The sequence below is a fragment of the Carcharhinus amblyrhynchos genome, chromosome 11 (genome assembly GCF_965287045.1).
Source record: "Carcharhinus amblyrhynchos chromosome 11, sCarAmb.v2.hapA, whole genome shotgun sequence".
In the NCBI taxonomy this organism is placed as follows: domain Eukaryota; kingdom Metazoa; phylum Chordata; class Chondrichthyes; order Carcharhiniformes; family Carcharhinidae; genus Carcharhinus; species Carcharhinus amblyrhynchos.
The window spans coordinates 48,093,497-48,116,643 of NC_137334.1; the positions used below are offsets into that span (position 1 = coordinate 48,093,497).

The 23,147-nt window shown below is 42.5% G+C and overlaps 1 protein-coding gene across 7 annotated transcripts in view; it reads left to right on the forward strand.

The window, feature by feature from the left end:
* The window catches only part of myo3b (myosin IIIB), a 542,791-nt gene that overhangs the window by 213,803 nt on the left and 305,841 nt on the right, over positions 1–23,147 (forward strand). For all 7 annotated transcript variants that reach the window (XM_080199029.1, XM_080199032.1, XM_080199033.1 and 4 more), the window contains 3 exons: positions 188–341; positions 11,243–11,331; positions 11,561–11,690. In XM_080199029.1, the coding sequence (XP_080055155.1) occupies positions 188–341; positions 11,243–11,331; positions 11,561–11,690 (373 nt within the window). The remainder of the gene's footprint in view (positions 1–187; positions 342–11,242; positions 11,332–11,560; positions 11,691–23,147) is intronic.

Here is a 23,147-nt window from a genome sequence, read left to right on the forward strand (position 1 = left end):
ACTGCTGCCCTGGATTTTCTGATCCTACTGAAGTGAATGGAGAGTTAGCTGAACGCCAAATTCTCCATCCTCGCTTGCACTGGGAGTGAGGTGTGAACGGCTGGAAAATTCCAACCATCAATTCTAGAACAAACTGTTCACATTTTATATCTCTGACTCATGAGGTTATGCTTATGATCACTTATAGATTGAATACCAAAACGAGGGAATTGATGCAACACTTGTGGAGTATCAAGATAATCGACCAATACTGGACATGTTTCTTCAGAAACCAATGGGTTTATTGTCTCTACTTGATGAAGAGAGCCGTTTCCCTAAAGCATCTGACCAGACACTTGTAGGTAAGAATAACTCCAAATAACTTATATTCATATAGAGGGTGGAATTTTCTCCTTTTTTTGCAGAGGCAGCAGATAGGAAAAACCAGCATAGAAGCCACCAGCCTGAGTGGTGACTTCCTCTGCTGTACTGCGAGCATATAGAAAAAATATCAGGGGGCAATCTCCACCAGCAACTTAAAAGGTCGGAGATGTCCTGATACAAAAGAGATGAAAAATTGAATCCTCCCCCAAACATCCACATCCCCTGAACACCACGCCCACAATACAACTCACCCTCACCCACAGAATCTTCCCGACATTGAACACTTCTTGCAGAGCAACCCACAAGCTGCAACTGCCACCTATCAGCACTCCCCCCTTCCTCCGATGGAACATTCACCTCCACAAACAAACATATCCCTTCCACAATACACCCTCCCACACAGCACTCGGTGGCTAGGCATGCCCTTTCCCCCTGACTCCGCTGAACTCCTCTGCATGGATTCTGCTCGTCAGGTGCACACTGTGGGAGATCTGTCGTGATTCATGCCATTGTTAATGCACAATCTAATGGGACATATTATTAGGCTAGGCCTGATAACTACATTTAAATATGTTCTAATGGAGATCCCAATGTTGAACATTGAGATTCCTGTTTTGTCATTGGTGGAGGTGGGGACAATTGCTACAGAAAATCCTGCCAGCGTAAATTGCATTTTGGGACTGCTGTGGGATTTTCTGCTGCCACCCCGATCCTGATATACCCTCACCCCCCATCCCCTGAGCCTATAACTGACAAAATGGCCTGACATTTATCCAATTATCGCAAAAATTATCATTCAACTTAATTGTGAGGAAGGAACTGTTTGAAACGTTCATAGACAGGTCAAAGGAATAGAGTTTAATGAGGTTTTTAAAGATTGAAAAAATTGTTCCTTGACAAAAAAGGTTTAGGGAAGTATTCAAAAGAATATAACCAAGGAAGTTTACATCTACTTCCAGTGTTCTTATTTTGTCATGTTTTATGTGGGAAATGGTGACAATATGGCATTTACTACCCACTGGTAATTGGCTTAATGATGTGGTGGCTGCTTCCATAATTGCTTGAAAGCGTTATGGTGATGGTAATGGTATTCCCATGGTGGCCTTTGATTGGGAAGTCCACAGTTTTGATCTAGTAATTTTGAAGGTGATATATGTCCAAGTCAGAATCCCAAGATACTGCCTTTAGTGGTAGAGGCATGGGACTGGGAATAAGCTTGCTGAATTCCTGCAAGACATCCTAGAGATAGCACATACGAGAACCAAAGTGTGCTGACTGATGAGGAATTTAATTCTAAGCTCATTGGCAGAGCTGCCAATCAAGTTGAAACTTTATTTCTAGTTCACAATGCTACTCACCATCCAAAAGTAGCCCAGGATTGAAGTCAAGGACCATATGTACAACGTGGTGGTGGGGGGCGTGGGCGGTGGTGGAGGAGGGTGGAGAGTGGGGTGGGGAGGTGGTGGTGTTGTTGTTGTTGATCATAAAGCTGCCTGAAATCACCATGCGAGGGGTGATCTTCAGGTCTGCCAGGGCTAGAAGGGGCAGTCCAGCCACAACATCCCACCCCGGCAGAGAGTGGCAAAGTCAACTGCTTGCCCCCAGCCTGAGACCACTCAACCACTTGGAACTTTGAAGGACCCTTTCTGTCCAGCCTGGCAGTTACAGACGGGCAACTGGCCACTGGACTACATCCTTGAGCCACCTAGGTGAGAGGGTGTTAGTGCCAGGGGGCAGTGCGCTGTTGTCCAATGCGAATGGCCTAAACGGAATCTGAGAGGGGGGTGAGAGGCTGAGTGGGGATCTGAGAGAGATGGAGAGCTGAGTGGTAGTCTGAGGTTAAGGTGGGGCTGAGGTGGTGGGGGGGGGGTGGTTTGGGTTGGGTCCCCCTCAGGCCTGTGTGATATGTGTTTGGGATGGGTGCAATTGTAATATGTTAAAAATTAAATAACCAGTAAACAATGGCAAAATTTCACTGCATATGTGACATACACTTGCATATATTTTTCTTTGAAATATAATATTAATTTCTCATGCAGTATGAAGGCATGCTAGATGTGGGAAAGGGGGAAGGATTTTTAATTTGGATTGTAGGTGTATGTGAAGTCCACCCAGAGGAATTAGTGTGGGTTGATTTTATAATGCCTACCATTTTCCTGTAGGCAGCTTACCAATCCTGACTTTGATTTGATTTATTGTCACATGTATTAGCATACAGTGAAAAGTATTGTTTCTTGTGTGCTATACAGACAAAACATACCATTCATAGAGAAGGAAATGAGACAGTGCAGAATATAGTGTTACATTTATAAGTAGGGTGTAGAGAAAGATCAACTTAGTGCAAGGTAGGTCCATTCAAAAGTCTGACGGCAGCAAGGAAGAAGCTGTTCTTGAATCAGTTCGTACATGACCTCAGACTTCTGTATCTTTTTCCTGATGGAAGAAGATGGAAGAGAGAATATCTGGTGTGTGTGTGTGGTCCTTAATTATGCTGGCTGCTTTGCCGAGGCAGCAGGAAGTGTAAACAGAGTCAATGGATCGGAGGCTAGTTTGCGTGATGGTTTGGGCTAATTCACGACGTTTTGTAGTTCCTTGCGGTCTTGGGCAGAGCAGGAGCCATACCAAGCTGTGATATAACCAGAAAGAATGCTTTCCATGGTGACTCTGTAAGGGTTGGTGGGAGTCATAGCTGACATGCCAAATTTCCTTAGTTTTCTGAGAAAGTAGAGGTGTTGGTGGGCTTTCTTAACGATAGTGTCGGCATAGGGGGACCAGGACAGGTTGTTGGTGATTGGGACATCCAAAAACTTGAAACTCTCGACCTTTTCTACTTTATCCCCGTTGATGGAGGGCATGTTCTCCTCTCCACTTCCTGAAGTTGACGACAATCTCTTTCATTTTGTTGACATTGAGGGGGAGATTATTGTCACCACGTCAGTTCACCAGATTCCCTATCTCATTCCTGTATTCTATCTCATCATTGTTTGAGATCTGATCCACTATGGTGGTGTCATCAGCAAACTTGAAAATCGAATTGGAGAGGAATTGGGCTACAAAGTCATAGGTGTATAAGGAGTATAATAGAAGCTGAGGACACAGCCTTGTGGGGCACTGGTGGGGCAGATCAATTACATGATTTGAGTGATGGGGTAGAGGGATGTCCCTTTGTCCTGAGGGGTTGGTGGTGCTACCCTGGACCCTCAAGGTCCAGCACGCTATGTCTCCGCTTGTGGATTGCGACAGCCGGGGGACTCGTTAATTACATTCAAATTAGTGGGTTTACATAATTATCAGCTTGCCATCCCTTCTGGACAGGTACTCAGTCCAGGCCAACGGGGTGGCTCATCTGAATCTGGATAGCCCTCATACCCATCGAAAATCCTGATTTTTAGCTGACAACCCATTCACTGGGATACTGGGATTCCTGCCTGTCCGAAGAGGTCAGAGAATTAGGACACAGATATAACGTAAGAGGCAAATCTTACCAAAAAATGGCAAAGTGTCTGGATCTAACTGAAAACCGATGCATTTCTCTCAAGAGAAACAGACAGGCTTTCTCTCCAAATCTTTGGCACTTTGTAAAAAAAAACAGGGGTGGGGGCATGTTTCACACCATCATGTTGAGGGGTGGAGCCTAAACACACCAGCAAAGCCCAGTTGCACTGAGATCAGAGCACCGTTTTTAAAGAGCGCTCCAATCAGTGAAAAAAAATTAACCTCTTAGCCCCCCTCACAATCAAAGCCAGAACCCCCCCACCCCCACCTCTACTCCCCCCCTGTGATTAACAATAGCACAAACCCCACCTGTGATGAAATCTGGCAGTGGACCCATTCCCACTGTGCCCAAACAACCAGTGTTGCCCCCCCCCCCCCCACCCCCCAACACACACAGACACACACACACACACACACACACACACACACAGAATACTCATCGCTGGCATCAGACATGATGTGACATTGATGAGGTTTGAAAATATGGTTTAGGGTCAGCCTGTTAACTATATTAAAATTTATGTTAAATCATTAAAGTGATGTTCTCAGCCTTTGTGAGCGTGAACCTCTCTACATGGCAAGGGGATGGGGAAAATTGCAGAGCGCATTTTCTCTGGAAAAAAATCACGTTTCCTGGTTCTCTCCAGATTTTCAGCCTGCATCACTGTTCTGTCCAATGGTGAATGTGAGCTGAAAATCACCCCAAAGGATTGCCAGGCTAAGCTTGAATTCACCACCTAATAAGGAGCAAAAGTAATTTGGTCAATGAATATTCATCAAACAATCACAATCCACCCTGTGAACAGAATATAGTTCAGTTTAAAATCTGATCAAAATGATGTCCCTTTGTGGTGATATGCCTAGTTGTACTGTGTTAAATCTATTTCAGTCAACGTTTTACGATAAATATGTTGATTGAATTAGTTTCACCAAATACCATTTCATGCATTGTGATGATTTTTCCAGTTGGATAATTAAGAGCTGAAAGAATACAGGCAAAAAGAAATCTAAATGTGCATGGTACAGAGACTGTGTCATGAACTATGTGTGTAACATATTCAAGGCATATTTAGTGGAAGCATGGGTCGTGTTTCCTCTCCATAAGTACTCCCGTTCAAAATTTCTCAATATTACACAATTTTAATTGAAAGAATAAACCATAAGTCACCTTCAAGGCAGAGACTATTGCCTGGAAATTATTAATAAGTGCTTGATGCATTTGTACTATATTCTTCTCTTTCCTATTTTAACAGTGTTGGGGTGCAGTTAAAACATGAAAAAATTCGATAGTTTTGTTTATAAAAAAAATTTGATCAAACATGTTAGAAAATCCTACAGTAGCATTGCTCGAAATCATGTTCAGGCTTATGTCCAATCTATAATTAGCAGAGAGGGATACATAATACATGAAGCATGAATTTCAAATGCATTTAACCTTGTAGGATCTCACAATTGTTGGTCAAAAAAGGCTAGAAAGAAAGGACATAACTTTTCATATTGATGGAAAGAAACATTAAGATAAGGAAGCCCAGTAAGCTTCTTTATTACCTATTCTGTATGACGATCTTCAGTCCCCTTTTTCTGAGCATATAAGTTTACATAATTGTTTAAATTTTCTACGTTGTTTGCTTCACTTTTTTCTGCTAAACAAGCCATGGGTCCATATGATTTCAGGTACTGCAATTTTAATTTCAGTTTACTTTTCTCTGTTATGGTGCGATTAATGTTGAATGTAAATCTTCCAATGCAGAGTGAATCTTCTGAGGTCATACTTGCATTGCTACCAGACTGCTGCTCAGGCCTAAAATTTTACATTGGCAGTAAAAAATATATTTTTTAAAACTGGCACCTGAGGTTGTGTACCTGATTTGCACTTGCCCTGGATTTTCCAGCGGGCCTGCACTTAGAAAACAGGAGCTGGAACTGATTCATGACGCCAACCTATATAATACCTTTACTGAAATGGTTTTGGAGCGGTTTCTCATTGTTTTAGGCGATCCAACGTATTTTATCATTAGTGCAACAAAAATACCATTGGCCTTTGAAACCTAAAATAGAGTTCAATCCTGATGGTGTGTAGCCACAGGAGGCACTGCTAAAGTTATACTGCAGATACTTTGGAGATTGAATTAATTTTTGGATCTTTGTTGCTTTCTCTTTAGTTGGATTTTTGTTTGCATTGGATCTTTAATTTGCATTGAAGATCTTTGCGTTGAATCTTTAATTTGCGTTGAAGATCTTTGCGTTGAAGATCTTTGCGTTGAAGATCTTTGCGTTGAAGATCTTTGCGTTGAAGATCTTTGCGTTGAATCTTTAATTTGTTGTCTAATGTAGCTTTTGTTGTACCAGCTTGTCTGAGCTAATAACCAACAGCTTGGAAACAACATTAGGAATTGCCATAGCCATTAGGAAAGAGGAGGATGTGTTTGTAGAAGGATGTGATGGCCCACAGTATCCACATTGGTTTTACAAAACAACATTATGATACTCTACACTGTACTGCACTTGGATAATTGAACAAGATGAGGTGGACTTTTGAAATACAGAATAAAATAGCCCAACTTATTTAGTTGTTTGGATATGCTGCATCCAAAAATCAAACACAACTTGTTCACAACAGGAATTTACTGTCAGAGACATGGGTAGTGTGGTCGGGGGGGTGGGGGGGGGAGCGTGGTGTGGAGAATGATGGGAAAGAATTGTAAAGTGCTTCATACCTGTTAATATATTTGTTGAGTGGACTTGCCCTCAGAGAATTGGCCTTATGTCCAACGCTTACCTGTTAAATTTTGAACCGTCTTCTTGCAGAAAATATATTTTAATGAGTAACTGCATCGTGAGTTTCATTATTTGTACTTTACTTTTAAAGAACTTGTGTACATTTGCATGTTTGATCTGGTAATAATTAAAGAACAAAGAACAACCCAGCACAGGAAACAGGCCCTTCGGCCCAACAAGCCCGCGCCGCTGCATCACCCTACACCTATTCTACCCTGCGTATCCACAAATAGAACCCCTGACTTAGCCAGATTCAGAATAGTGTCAATTTGGTAAAAACCAATCAGCCTAAGAGCACATCTTTGGAGTGTGGGAGGAAACCGGAGCGCCCGGAGGAAACCCACGCAACCACAGGGAGAATGCACAAACTCCCACAGACACAGGCCCGAATCCATGTATCTGCACAGCTAGCAGTGCTAGTCACCGAGCTGTTGCGGCGCCCGCCTACCGGTCCAGGATCAAGCACACACACCGACACGAAGTACTAGGCCACTCCCGGAACCTCCAGGAGCAGCCCACGCACGACCCACCGTGTGCATGCCCCTCGTTTGACAACGAGGTGGACCTCCACCTGCGGAGTGAAAAGACAAAAACGTTAATCACAAGCCTGCCTTTCCGGTGTCTCCCGAGGTTCTAACCCTTATTCAATAACCCCTACCATAACCCTCCATCCTCGTTTCACTCATGTGCCTATCTAACTGAACCTTAAACGAGTCCAACGTTCCCGCCTCCACCACCCCACTCGGTAGCGCATTCCATACCCCCACAACTCTCTGCGTAAAGAACCTTCCTCTCATATCCAAATTATACCTCTTCCCCCCTCACCCTTAAATCATGTCCTCTTGTATTCGTAACCAATCTAGGGAGCAGTCTCTCACTATTGACCCTGTCTATTCCCTTCAGTATCTTATATACCTCTATCATTGTCTGAGATCATCCAGTGTTATGTATTGGAAACTAATGCCAGAGTAAAAATTGATTTTTTTTGTATGATCTTTTCATTCAAATATCTTCTTTAAAGTTTATTGGCTTCCACAGGGGTCACGACTTTATGGACACAGTATTATGTTAATGTCCGATACTGTAGAGGAATAAATCATCATTGCATGTTTGCGTACATTTTCTCTTACACCTGCCATCATTCGAACAAGATGTTTGAGATGAGGCACTAACTTGAGTGGCACAACATGGGTGCCAGTTTGTACCAATGCTGGACACCCATTAACATGGACGGCAATTGTTGAGGGCAGTCATGTAAACAGTAATGAGGTTGTTAAAATCTGCATGATCAGTTGCTTTCTTCTGCTTTTAATCTAGATGAAACATATATTGGGGGCTGGAATCTGAGTCTCCAGTGTCCTTTCAGAGCATCAGTGACAAAATCTATCCCTGAGTTTCTGACCTCAGCCCAGTTGGGTTCAGCTGCAGGCGGGCCTTGAACTGTCTGCATTTTCCAAAGTAGTCTTCAGCTCGACATGTGGCTTTGCAACACTGCACAGATTCAAGTTGTAGACTGAGGTACTTTTCATATGAATGAATTGTTTATGGAGAGTTACCAAAGTACATTCGTAGATGAGTTCTTTAAGATCCAAAACCCTTGGCTCACCAGCGGAAGGCTTCATCCAGCTCCTAAGATGGGGAGATATCTATGAACAAAAAAATGGATGTGGTGTAAAATGTGCAAGTGGTCCACAGTGGAGCGCGCTGCATTCTGGTTAAGAAGCAAATACTGTTTGTGCCTGTTTTGAGGGCAACAGTTGGTGAACGTGCTTTATAATGAGAAGGAGGGTTGGGCACAGTGCATTATTGTTGTTAGAGGAGATGCGTTTGAAGCAGAGGGTGAAAAATATTTCTTGTGCTGGAGATGGAGTAGGGGAAGTAGTGGGCTGTGGCAAAGCATCATCCTAAGAAAGCAAAATGGCAAGCTGTCATCTTTCTCATCTGGCTAAAGTCATTGAATTTTTTCCTTGTAGTGCACCCATGTTCTGGGAATGATACTTCTGGCATTTATATTCTCAACTATTTCTCATCAAACCTACCTGAGCACCTGTCTGCCATTTCAGGGGTTTTGCGCCTGTCACAGCATCCTTGTCTGCTCGGTTAGGATTTTCACCACAGCACACCTAAAACAAAGTACCCGAGCAGCAAATAATTCTTACCAAACTATCTAAATTTGCACCAAAAATAAATGAGAAATTAAAAGGCACATTTGCTTTAAGAGGCATCTTAATTGGGTCTGAAATGTGTTGGATCCACCTCTCTCCAAATTACCACAAATCCATAGGAACCTTAACAATGCAATTCAATGAGGCCAGACCATCAAAATTGTCTGGATTTCTTGCTGCTGCCATATGGAACAGTGGGGCCTGGCAGGCTGGGAAAAGGTATACCAATTTCTCTCCCACCACCTGCTTGATGAGTTCCACACAATAAAATTGACTAAACTATATCCAAATCAGAAAATACGTGTTGTCTTGCATTTAATGTTAATTCATTTTAAAGTAACCAAAAAGAAATAAACCTACTTAATTTGCAAGAATTAATCCAGAGTTTTAAATACAGCAGCATATGGAGGGTTCAGTTTTCTATGGGGGCCATCGGACATTTAATTGGCTTGAGGCAGGACTTCCACCCAAATAGAACATAGAAAACATAGAAAACTACAGCACAAACAGGCCCTTCGGCCCACAAGTTGCGCTGATCATATCCACACCTACTAGGCCTACCTATAACCCTCAATCCCATTAAATCCCGTGTACTCATCCAGAAGTCTCTTAAAAGACCCCAACGAGTTTGCCTCCACCACCACCCACGGCAGCCGATTCTACTCACCCACCACCCTCTGAGTGAAGAACTTACCCCTGACATCTCCTCTGTACCTACTCCCCAGCATCTTAAACCTGTGTCCTCTTGTAGTGACCATTTCAGCTCTGGGAAATAGCCTCTGAGAATCTACCTGATCTATACCTCTCAGCATCTTATAAACCTCTATCAGGTCACCTCTCATCCTTCATCTCTCCAGGGAGAAAAGACTGAGCTCCCCCAACCTATCCTGATAAGGCATGCCCCACAATCCAGGCAACATCCTCGTAAATCTCCTCTGCGCCCTGTCAATAGCTTCCACATCTTTCTTGTAATGAGGCGATCAAAACTGTGCACAGTACTCCAAGTGGGGTCAGACTAGGATCTTATAAAGCTGCGGCATTATCTCCCGACTCCTAAACTCAATCCCTCGATTAATGAAGGCTAGTATACCATATGCCTTCTTGATCACATCCTCCACCTGCGAGGCTGATTTAAGAATCCTATGGACCCAGACCCCAGGTCTTCTGATCCTCTACACTGCTAAGAGTCTTACCCTTGATATTATACTCCTTCATCCCATTGGACCTGCCAAAATGGACCACTACACATTTATCCGGGTTGAAGTCCATCTGCCACTTCTCTGCCCAGTCTTGCATCCTATCTATGTCACGCTGCAACTTCTGACGTCCCTCCAGACTATCCACAACACCACCTTCATGTCATCAGCGAACTTACCAACCCATTCCTCCACTTCCTCATCCAGGTCATTTATGAAAATTACAAACAGCAAGGGTCCCAGAACAGATCCCTAGGGCACTCCACAGATGACCGACCTCCATGCAGAAAAAGACCCATCCACAACCACTCTCTGCCTTCTGCAGATATGAGAAGATATTCTGCAAATATGAGATGAATTTCTACCTCTGACAGCTGTTGGCTACTCAAATGGCCTTTGTCCAGGCAGCACTGCTGGGAGTGAATGCCCTGAAGAAAGGAGCCTCGAACAAGGTGATTCTGGGATTTTGCTGGGACAAGACTAATAGACCCTGATGAGGAGGGTGTGTAACCAGCTGAAACAACAACATTCAAAGTCACAGATTTAACTACAAGAACAACATAATTTAGTCTTCCAAGTTGGCTAACTCCCTAACATATGCTGTCGGACATTCAATTCCACCTCCCCTGGCCAATGACCCCCATATGTAATACAGAATGTACCTGACAGTATTCTATCCAAATAACATGTAGCATCTAATACTCAAGTCCACACACACAATCACCTACCATCATAAGGGGTAAGGGCTAGGCAGACTGCCTCTGATGGCACAAGGTGCACAAACAGGAAGTACACCCCACCTGACTTGACCAGCATGCCACCTGTTCTTACTGGGTGACTTGGACATTTTACATAGGGCTATGGTCCCCAATTTATGCCCCCTCCATCCTGCCTCCTCCCCTGTGAGGTAAAATTCAAACTGTTATTATCATTATGCCTGATCCAAACCTGACAAAGTAGCTACTGAGCCTTATAGTTAACCACTTTGTTCTTTCTGGTAAGCATTGGATAATTAAAAAAAAAATCTTGACAAATGCATATTCATAAATTAAAGTCTGTTTTTTTTTTGACCTATATAACTGGAAACTTACATCCAAGAGTACTTGTAAAGTTTAATGCGAAGAACAGTCTGCAGTATTTCATTTTCTCTACTTACATATGCACTCACCTTAATGGTCAAGTTGATTTTCAAAGTGAAATGGACATCATATTAAAACAAGTTGTTTATTTCACATGATATTACAGATAAATTTGAAGATAACCTACGATCAAAATACTTTTGGAGACCAAAAGGCGTGGAACTATGTTTTGGAATTAAACACTATGCTGGCAAGGTATCAACAATAATTTTAAATGAAAAAACTTAATATTTAAAATACAGGTTTTTGTACTAACTTTAATGAGATGCACAATATTTTTGACGATCAAAATGCAGAGCATTTTCATATTAAAATATTCTCGCATTTGTCTCTCTATCATTGTATCTGCAATGTCTGATGGTAAAAATATGAGAATACAGAATCTTCAATTATATAGTAATGTATAATGTTTAATATTTAACAGGTTTTTTATGATCCATGTGGTTTCCTTGAAAAAAATAGAGACACACTTCCTGCAGACATAGTAGTAGTACTTCGGACATCAGAGAATAAATTGCTTCAGCATCTCTTTTCCAGTCCACTCACTAAAACAGGTAGGAGTAATCTTGGAAGTTTTTTTTTACAAATAATGGCACTCATTGTACTATATATTGAAATGAATATTATGTAAACTTTTTCTTGTGGCATTGCTCATGGAGTAAACTAAAGTAAAACTGGTGGTATTTGTCCTTTAGCTTAGAGATGTGATGTAAAAGAGACTTTATGATGGGCGTCCAGGAAATAATACATGAAATCAATAAATTCCTGGTAGTATGAAATAGTCACATAATATGAATTAGCATGAATAAATACCCCAGTAATTGATTTTCATCTTTGGGGTACATGTAAAGATCTCCGCTGTTAAAGTAATATAATTTGCTAATATATGTGTCGTTCAGATAGTTGTATTTAAAAATTCTGCAGATTATGAATGTGTCATACAGGAACTGAGACTGATGCATCAGCTTTGATCATAAAAAAATCTTAGAAATAAAATGAGGAGTATTGTGATGAAAATTAATTTTGCACTTAAAGTTACTGTCATCAGTGTTTGACATGCTCAGCTGGCAAATGTGTTATTTAAAATCAGTTATTTTTCAGAGGGATTGTTTCAATTGCACTGGCATATTTTTAAAAAGGAAAACGGCTAATGTTACGCCGTTGTTTAAGAAGGGTGCCAGGCAAAAGGCGGGGAGTTATAGGCCTGTTAGTTTAACGTCTGTTGTAGGTAAAATGTTAGAATCCGTCATCAAGGAGGAAATAGCGAGGCATCTTGAGGGGAACTGCTTGATAGAGCAGACGCAGCACGGTTTCCTTAAAGGGAAGTCGTGTCTGACAAGTTTACTGGAGTTCTATGAGGATGTGTCAAGGGCGGTGGATAGAGGAGAGCCGGTGGATGTGGTCTTTCTTGATTTTCAGAAGGCGTTTGACAAGGTACCTCACAAGAGGTTATTGCAGAAGGTAAGGGGGCATGGAGTTGGGGGTAGGGTGTTAGTGTGGATAGAGGACTGGTTGTCAAATAGGAGGCAGAGAGTGGGGGTCAATGGGTGCTATTCGGATTGGCGGATGGTGACTCGTGGAGTGCCCCAGGGGTCGGTGCTGGGGCCTCAGCTATTTACCATTTATATAGATGATCTGGAGGAGGGAACCGAGTGTAGGGTGTCGAAATTTGCTAATGACACCAAGATTGGTGGAAAGGCAAATTGTGCGGAGGGTGGTGAGAGTCTGCAGAAGGATCTAGATAGGCTGGGCGAATGGGCCAGGAAATGGCAAATGGAATTTAATGTTGGCAAGTGTGAGGTGGTCCACTTTGGTAGGAATAATGGTAGGAAGGATTATTACTTACGTGGAGAAAACCTGCAGCAGGCGACGGTGCAGAGGGACCTCGGGGTCCTTGTGCATGAGTCGCAAAAATCCAGCTTGCAGGTGCAGCAGGTGGTCAGGAAGGCGAATGGGATGCTGGCCTTCATAGCGAGGGGGATTGAATATAAAAGTAGGGAGGTCTTGCTGCAGCTGTATAGGGCATTGGTGAGGCCGCAGCTGGAGTACTGTGTGCAGTTTTGGGCGCCGTACTTACGCAAGGATATTTTGGCCTTGGAGGGAGTGCAGAGGAGGTTTACTAGGCTGATGCCGGAATTGAGGGGGTTGAGCTATGAGGAGAGGCTGAATAAATTAGGCTTGTACTCGTTAGAGTTTAGAAGAACGAGGGGAGATCTCATTGAGACGTATAAGATGATGAATGGGATGGATAGGATAGAGGTGGAGAGACTCTTCCCGCTCAGAAAGGATAGTAGGACTAGGGGGCACAGCCTCAAGATAAAGGGGGGGGCGGTTTAGAACGGAGTTGAGGAAGAACTTCTTCACTCAAAGGGTGGTGAATCTCTGGAATTCTCTGCCCGTTGAAGTGGTGGAGGCTACCTCGCTAAATATATTTAAGACGCGGGTTGATGGGTTTTTGATAAGAGAGGGGATTAAAGGTTATGGGGAGAGGGCGGGAATGTGGAATTGAGCCAAGACACATCAGCCATGATCTTATTGAATGGCGGGGCAGGCTTGAAGGGCTAGTTGGCATACTCCTGCTCCTATTTCTTATGTTCTTATGTAAAAAGACCAGCAATGTTTGATGTAAAAAATAAAACACAAGAAGTGTATTTGGTGAAATGGCTCATCTTTCTAAATAGTGCTCCTTTAAAAAACATTTGTCAGTCGCAAAAGTATCATCAAGGCTTATATGAAACAAATTTATGACTTTAAAACTAACTCAGCAAATACATATTGAAAATACATATTGGAGTAAATACATTTACTCCAGATCGAAAATACCATTCAGATTACAATTAGAGGAAAATGTTGAGTTTAAAATTTTGATCAGGAGCATTGACTCCTTGAAAATAACAAAACGAGGCTCAATGTAAAAAGAATCAAGTGAAATTTGCTACACAAATAGTCCTTCTGAAAATAGCAGTACTTCAACAGCAACAAAAATTTTATTTTAAGACCTGTTGTTGCATCTTTAAAAAGTGCCAAAAAATCAATATTAGTAAGAGATGAAAATATGGAAATTGGCCAGAAATGGTATGTAATTGTGCCAGGTGCTGACTCCAGGTTGCAAACCAGCAGCCCAAAGCAAAAGAGGCTAAGTGCTAAAGTAAAATAAGTTAAAAGAGAATTTCGGTGTCGTAGGTTGAAGAATATTGGGCTGAATTTTACCATGGACTTTGGGACCTGATGCTGAGACATGAATCAGGTCCTGACGTTACAATTGCCTGCAATAGGATTGACCAGACAGTTTTACCATGAGCACTCTCCTGATTGGCTACCTGATTGATGGACTGTGGGTTGCTTCCTGATGCTGTCAGCCCAGTCAGTGAAGTCCTCAGTTATGTGTATTTTACTGAACAGATTGCGAGAGAGTCTTCAGTTGATCGGCTGTAAAGCTTCAGTATGCAGATGAGGCTTTTCTGTGCACCCACTGAGCAACATGAACTCCAGATCATTGTCAACACCTTTCAGAGTCATTGACTCATAGTCATAGAGGTTCACAGCATGAAAACAGGCCCTTCGGCCCAACTTGTCCATGCCGCCCTTTGTTTTTAAAACCCCTAAGCTAATCCCAATGGCCCGCATTTCGCCGATATCCCTCTATACCCATGTAACTATCTGAATGCTTTTTAAAAGACAACATTGTACCCACCTCTACTACTACCTGTGGCAGCTTGTTCCAGACACTCACCACCCTCTGTGTGAAAAAATGGCCCTCTGGACACTTTTGTATCTCTCCCCTGTCACCTTAAACCTATGCCCTCTAGTTTTAGACTCCCCTAACTTTGGGTAAAGATATTGACTATCTAGCTGGTCTGTGCCCCTCAGTATTTTATAGGCCTCTATAAAATCATCTCTCAGCCTCCTACACTCTGGAGAAAAAAGTCCCAATCTATCCAGCCACTCCTTATAACTCAATCCACCAAGTCCCTGTAGCATCCTAGTAAATCTTTTCTGCACTGTTTCTCGTTTAATAATATCCTTTCTACAATAGGGTGACTAGAATTGCACACAGTATTCCAAGTGTGGCCTTTACTATATCTTGTACAACTTCAACAAGACATTCCAACTCCTGTATTCAGTGTTCTGACTGATGAAACCAAGTAAGCCGAATGCCTTTTTCATCACTCTGTCTGCCTGTGACTCCATTTTCAAGGGAACATGTACCCCTAGATCTCTTTGTTTTGTAAGTCTCCCCAACGCCCTACCATTAACTGAGTAAGTCCTGCCCTGGTTCAGTCTCCCAAAATGCATCACCTCGTATTTGTCTAAATTAAACTCCATCTGCCATTCGTCAACTCACTGACCCAATTGATCAAGATCCCGTTGCATTGGAGATAATTTTCTTCACTGTCCACTATGCCACCAATCTTAGTGTCATCTGCATACTTACTAACCATGACTCCTATGTTCTCATCCAAATCATTAATATAAATGACAAATATCAGTGGACCCAGCACTGATTCCTGAGGCACTTTTCTGAAACATATGAGAAAATGAGCATTTCCTAAACATCCAAAGAATTATGGTCCTCTTCCAAGCAACCCCCACAGTATGATGCCCCCCACTTCCCCCTCCCGATCCATTAAGGCCAATAGGGAGATGCTGGAAAATATGCACCACTTTCCATATCTTGGGAGCCTCCTTTTTGGCCGATTGAGGAATAGAGTATTTGAGGACCAGGATCTCAAACTCGTCTCTAAGGACATGGTTTACTGGCAGCAGCAATCCCCACACTCCTATGTACTTTGGAGACTTGAACAACCTGCAGCAGAAATCTCAAAGTACTGGAGAAGTACCACTAGCAGAGTCTTTATAAAGTCCTCCAAATCCAAGGGTAAGAAAGGCAGTCAAACAGCAGTGTCTTCGCCCAAGCCACTTTACTCAATACTGAGGAGCAAATCACTCAAAACCAGCTTCTTTGCACAGGATGTGTAGTTTGCGTGTCTGACACTAGACTTCTGAAGTGACTGCTCTATTTGGAACTCGGTCACAGCAGGAGACTCCTAAGAGGACAGCAGCAATGCATTAGGGATGTCCTCAAAGCATCCCTGAAGAAGTCAAACATACCCATTGACACATGAGAGTCCTCAGCTTGTGGTTGACCAAAACAGAGAAGGCCTATCCAGGAAGGCACCAAATTCATTGAGAGGCTTTGTCAGAATGTGCAGTGGAGAAATCAAGTCGTAAAAGGGAGTGCAGAAGCCTCTGGCAGCATGTAGATCACATATTGGACTTAATAGCTTTCTCAGACCTCATCAACTGGAGTGGAAGCAAGTCAACCTTGATCCCAAAAGAGTACTTAAGAGAAGAAGAACTTTGTAGCAATGTGCACAGAATAATTCAAGTAAGTGGTTACGTGAAGATATCAACTTAATGTTTTTAATAGTACAATTTATATATTGTATATAATATATCCATACATGAAAGACAAAAATGGATATTATAACGTTTGAGCGTTGTTTGAAACATTGTGATGACTTGGTTTGTTTTTTATGTGCATAAATGTTTTATTTCCAAAATGAAATAGTTATAATTGAAAATGTGTTATTTGTTGCACTATGAATAAGGTAGACAGATTTTGTGCAAACTTATCCGTCCACTTTCACAGCACAACTGTATAATTATGACAAATAGAAAGCAGGGGAAATATTTCCCTACGGGAATTTAGAAATTATGAAATGCAAGGTTGACTATCTCTTGAGAGTTTTCAGAACTTCATTAATTGTAGTACAATGTTCATTTTGTTGTTAGAAAATGGCGGTTAATTATACTGCCAAGCAGAGGAAAGCAATATAGATTATTTCCTTGCTATATAAAAAATTATAAGATTTGTAATAGTGTTATTTACACTCTTTTGAATTAGCATTTAGTTCAAAGTGTTTACTGTCCCTTCCAAGCATTTGTAATAAGCTGAGAGCCATATCTTCCTAACAGTTAATCTTAACCAATATGCTGCTCTGTGGATGTAGAAAAAGTAATTCCAGTTAAGGATGAACCGATGCTTGATGCAGGTTTATTATAACTACCTTGATTTTATACATGTTCAAATTCATTAAGCCAATGATCCCATAAGCCTGATTAACCATTTTCTCAGTCTGTCCTACCAACTTCAATAATTTGTACAAAATGCCTCCAGGCCCTTCTCCAATCATTTTGGATTGCCCCCTTTATTTTAAAATGTCTGTCTTTATTCTTCCTACCAAAACTTTCACTGCATTGTATTTCATCTGACATTTGTCTGCACTTTCCACCATCCAGCCAATGGTGAAGTTTATCACCATCCTTTTCTGTTCACAATGCTTCTAAGTTTTCTATCAACTGCAAATGTTGGAATTGTGCAGTGTACACTGAAGTACATGGTTGGTTGTTAATATATATCAGAGCTTAGAGCAGTTTTCTTTAACTTGTGTGAATTCTTTAAAATAATTGTAAAGTACCTAAGTTTAAATACCAAAATATGATAATGGACAAGGGGAAAAAATAACCTGGAGATGAGTTGAGCAATTCTGTATCTTGTCTCGTCGGCTTTGTCACTGGATCTATGGTTATTAAAAGGTTGACAATACTTTGGGCAGGAACAGATCATATTTAAGTGCTTTGATAAGAAATTCGACAAGAGTAGGATTTTGGTGAAAGGTGGTTCAGGCTGGTGCAGGCCTGGTTGTTAAGACTCAAAGAACTTGGTGATGCTGGATTTGGTCGCAGATTGAAGTCCAGATGGTGGACTCAAGAAATTTTTGAGGATTTCTAATAGAGCTGGAGCCAGTCCAGAGGGAATCACATTAAGAAGGCATGAGACAAAATTCTGACCACTTGCTTCTCTTTCTATTCTCTATGCTCACTTGGTGTACTGTTGAGGGGCTACTCAATAGAAGAAGGTTATGTGCACATTCAAATTTCACTATGCATATAATTGGTGCTTACACATTAGGGGCAACATGATGGCACTGTTACCTCACAGCGCCAGGGACCCAGGTTCGATTCCCAGCTTGGGTTACTGTCTGTGTGGAGTTTGGACATTCACCCTATGTCTGCATGGATTTCCTCTGGGTGTTCTGGTTTTCTTTCATAGTCTGTAAGACATGCTGGTTAGGTGCATTGACCCGAACAGGTGCCAGAGTGTGGCAACTAGAGGATTTTCACAGTAACGTCATTGCAGTGTTAATGTAAGCCTTACTTGTGACTAATAAATTAACTTTAACTTATATTGATGTAACTTCCTCAGTAGTAAGAGATACCAAATTTAATTCTTCTTCACTTATATTCCATGTTCTCAAGATGTAAGATTTTTCTCTTTGTAATTAAATTTAATATTTATCAGTGCAAGCTGATAAGAAATCTCCAATCTGCTATTAAATAGGATGGTTATGAATGGTGGCATTTAAAATTATTTATTGCCAACTATTTCAGAAACCTGGCATTTGATTACTAAGTTATGCACATATTATCCTTGACAGTATCAACCCTCCATGGAAAGCAAAATTATCAGCGATGAGACAGTGTAGAATTGTTTTGATAATGCTTTGATCCAAGTCTAATTTTGACTGAACATCAATTTTGAAGAGTTGCATATTAATGAAGATACAGAATGATGAAGTGAAATGACAAGTGAGCAACTCTTTGCCTTAAACATAAGGCTCAGGCTGTGAACCTGAATAGACTAACTCTTCCCTTGTAGAATCCAAAGATGTACGTCAGATCTTGGCTGGCAAAGCACAGATTGCAAATAATATATAGTCAAGGCATATGAGTTGCCACTTTCTGATGAAAAACAGAAAACTATATGATAGCTGCTGTAATAAGGACCTCTAGTTACAGAAGAATCTATAAATTATTTCTGCTATTTTAACAGGGGCTGCTATTTTAACCTGTTCAAAATGAATGCATTAAAGCTGAAATTAAAATAACACATTTCATATGAACTGTTATGTGTCTGCCTATTAATACCACTAATATTAGTTTCTAGGTTCAAAATAGTATGATGGTACAGCAAGAAACGAAACATCACAAACTTTCATTTAAATAGCATTTACAACATAGTAACAGATCCCAAGGTGCTTCAGACTTGCATTTATTTAGCACCTTTAATGCAATATATGTGCTAAAGTGCTTCACAGATGGGAGGAAAGACAAACTCCAACCAGCATTGGAGGTGACTGAGGGCATGGTCAAAAATAAGTTTAGTGAAGATTTTTGAAGGTGGAAAAAGAGGTAATAAGATAGAATGGATGAGGAAGAAGATTACAGGACTTGTATTTAAGAAGTGGGTTGATCAAGGTCAGGTACTAAGAGGAGTAGCATATACCAGAGCGGTAACAAATGAGACAAGTGTGATTTGATGATAAGGGTGACACTACTATCTCGTTAGTGTGGGAAAGACAGATGGTGAAGAGAAATACAAGTGAGGGATGTTGAGGATGAAGAGAAATACAAGTGAGGCATTGGCACCAGTATTGGGGTAGGTGGGACCTGTTCAGGTGGGATGGGGTTGGTCTGAACCGTGCTGGGACCAGAGTCCTGGCAAATCATGTAGATAGGACTGTAGATGGGGCTTTAAACTATTTGGGGGTGGGGGGGGTAGGGGGGAGGGTAGGTGACATTACGGGGTCTAAAGTAAAGGAGAGGGTACAGGTAAGGGAAGAGGCCAAGGATGTCCCAATAATAAAAGGAGTAGGGGGCGTGAGTATGGTTGGTGGCGTTCTGGCAAATAGGGTACAGGCGAAGGCTGGGATGAAGGCACGAAGCATTCGGAATAAAGTGAATGAGCTGGTGGCGCAGATCAGCACAAATGGATATGATCTGGTGGCCATTACAGAGACGTGGCTGCAAGGTGACAGGGACTGGGAGCTGAATGTCCAGGGGTATCAACTGTTTAGGAAGGATAGGCAGGAGGAAAAAGGGGGGCGCGTAGCTCTGCTGATTAAAGATAGCATCAGGGTGGTAGTAAGGGATGATATAGGAACCAACGAGCAGAAAGTGGAATCGTTGTGGGTGGAGATTAGGAACAGCAAAGGGAGGAAGACACTGGTGGGTGTCGTTTATAGGCCCCCAAATAACGATCTGGAGGTGGGGCGGGCTGTTAACGCGCAAATAAATGCGGTGGGCTTGAGGAAGAGTTCTTAGAATGCTGCCGGGATAGTTTCCTGGAACAGTGTGTGTTGGAGCCGACGAGGGAGCGAGCTATCTTGGATCTGGTGTTATGTAATGAGGCAGGTAGAATTAGGAACCTTGTGGTGAAGGATCCTCTTGGGAAGAGTGATCATTGTATGGTGGAGTTTCTGATGCAGATGGAGGAGGAGAAAGTGGGTTCCCGGACATGTGTCCTTTGTTTGAACAGAGGGGAGTACGGTAGGATGAGAGAGGACTTGGCGAATGTTGATTGGGGAAGCGCGTTGGAAGGTAGGTCTGCTGAGGAGCAGTGGAGGATCTTTAAGGAGATCTTTCTTGGTGCTCAGCAGAAATTTATTCCGATGGTTAAAAAGAATCGTAAGAGGAGAGGTAATCAGCCGTGGATAACGAAGGAGGTAAAGGAAAGTGTTAAATTAAAAGTGGATGCGTTTAGAGTAGCTAAGATTAGTAGGCGAGAAGAGGATTGGGAGAGGTTTAAATGTCAACAAAGATTGACAAGGAATTTGATAAAGAAGGGTAGGAGAAACTATGAAGCTGGGCTAGCGCTTAATATAAAAAAGGATAGCAAGAGTTTTTATAAATATATAAAAAGGAAGAGGCTGGCCAGGGTGAACGTTAGAGGATGAGAGGGGGGACTTAGTGGTAGGGGGTGGGGAAATGGCAGAGGCTTTGAATAACTTCTTAGTTTCGGTCTTCACGGAGGAGGACGTGAATAATTTGCCGGGTGTTAGCGATGGAAAGATGGTAGGAGTGGAGGGCCTGAATGACATTTTTGTTACTAGAGAGGCAGTGCTCGACAGACTGGAGGGACTGATTGTGGACAAGTCCCCAGGACCGGATGGAATGCATCCAAGGGTTCTGAAAGAAATGGCGGAGGTGATAGTGGATGCCTTGGTGATTATTTTCCAAATGTCGCTGGATTCCGGGGAAGTGCCGGAAGATTGGAAAATGGCTAATGTTACGCCGTTGTTTAAGAAGAGTGGCAGGCAAAAGACAGGGAATTATAGGCCGGTTAGTTTAACGTCTGTTGTAGGTAAAATGTTAGAATCCGTGATCAAGGAGAAAATAGCAAGGCATCTTGAGGAGAATTGTTTGATAGAGCAGACGCAGCACGGTTTCGTTAAGGGGAAGTCATGTCTGACGAATTTATTGGAGTTCTATGAGGATGTGTCTAGGGCGGTGGATAGAGGAGAGCCGGTGGATGTGGTGTTTCTTGATTTTCAGAAGGCGTTTGATAAGGTGCCTCAAGAGGTTATTACCTCTTGGTCAGGGGGCATGGAGTTGGGGGTAGGGTGTTAGCGTGGATAGAGGATTGGCTGTCAAATAGGAGGCAGAGAGTGGGGGTCAGTGGGTGCTATTCGGATTGGCGGTTGGTGACTAGTGGAGTGCCCCAGGGGTCGGTGCTGGGGCCTCAGCTATTTACCATTTATATATATGATCTGGAGGAGGGAACCGAGTGTACGGTGTTGAAATTTGCTGATGACACCAAGATTGGTGGAACGGCAAATTGTGCAGAGGGTGGTGAGAGTCTGCAGAAGGATCTAGATAGGCTGGGCGAATGGGCCAGGAACTGGCAAATGGAATTTAATGTTGGCAAATGTGAGGTTGTCCACTTTGGTCAGAATAATGGTAGGAAGGACTATTACTTACATGGCGAAAAACTGCAGCATGCGATGGTGCAGAGGGACCTGGAGGGTCCTTGTGCATGAGTCGCAAAAACCCAGCCTACAGGTGCAGCAAGTGGTCAGGAAGGCAAATGGGATGCTGGCCTTCATAGCGAGGGGGATTGAATATAGAAGTAGGGAGGTCTTGCTGCAGCTGTATAGGGCACTGGTGAGGCTGCAGCTGGAGTACTGTGTGCAGTTTTGGTCGCCGCACTTGCGCAAGGATATTTTGGCCTTGGAGGGAGTGCAGAGGAGGTTCACTAGGCTGATGCCGGAGTTGAGGGGGTTGAACTATGAGGAGAGGCTGAATAAACTGGGCTTGTACTCGTTAGAGTTTAGAAGAATGAGGGGAGATCTCATTGAGTCATATAAGATGATGAATGGGATGGATAGGATAGAGGTGGAGAGGCTCTTCCTGCTCAGAAAGGACAGTAGGACTAGAGGGCACAGCCTCAGGATAAAGGGGGGGTGGTTTAGAACAGAGTTGAGGAGGAACTTCTTCACTCAAAGGGTGGTGAATCTCTGGAATTCTCTGCCCGTTGAAGTGGTGGAGGCTGCCTTGCTAAATATATTTAAGACGCGGGTTGATAGGTTTTTGATAGGCAAGGGGATTAAGGGTTATGGGGAGAGGGCGGGGATGTGGAACCGAGACACGACAGATCAGCCATGATCTTATTGAATGGCGGGGCAGGCTCGAGGGGCTAGATGGCCTCCTCCTGCTCCTATTTCTTATGTTCTTATGTTCCACAGAGGGAAGAGCCATTATCCTTGAGCAGTCAAGTTTCCTTCAAAAATAAAATGTTATTGCATTCATCCACAACAAGGTTGCAAAAGATCTTACCCATGAATGAATAGACGTTTTGGCAGGACATACAATTACTGTTGATTCACTCAGTATCTGAGAGAACGCTAGTGGGTGGAGTGAGTGAGACGAGAACAATGTTGGCGTGATTAGCCTTGCAAGTGTGCTGAACAGGAAGTTAGTGAGAGAGGATGGGACAATTTGGGTTACTACTTTGAAGGAAGCAACATCCAGGTCCTTGATGAGATGAGGAGATGAGAGGCACAGGGAGTGTGTTTTGGCATATTCAAGATGGATTCAAACTTGGTACAGTAGCAAGAATCTAAAAGATAGAGCATGGTCATGAATTGAAGTAAGGATGTGGTAGGTCA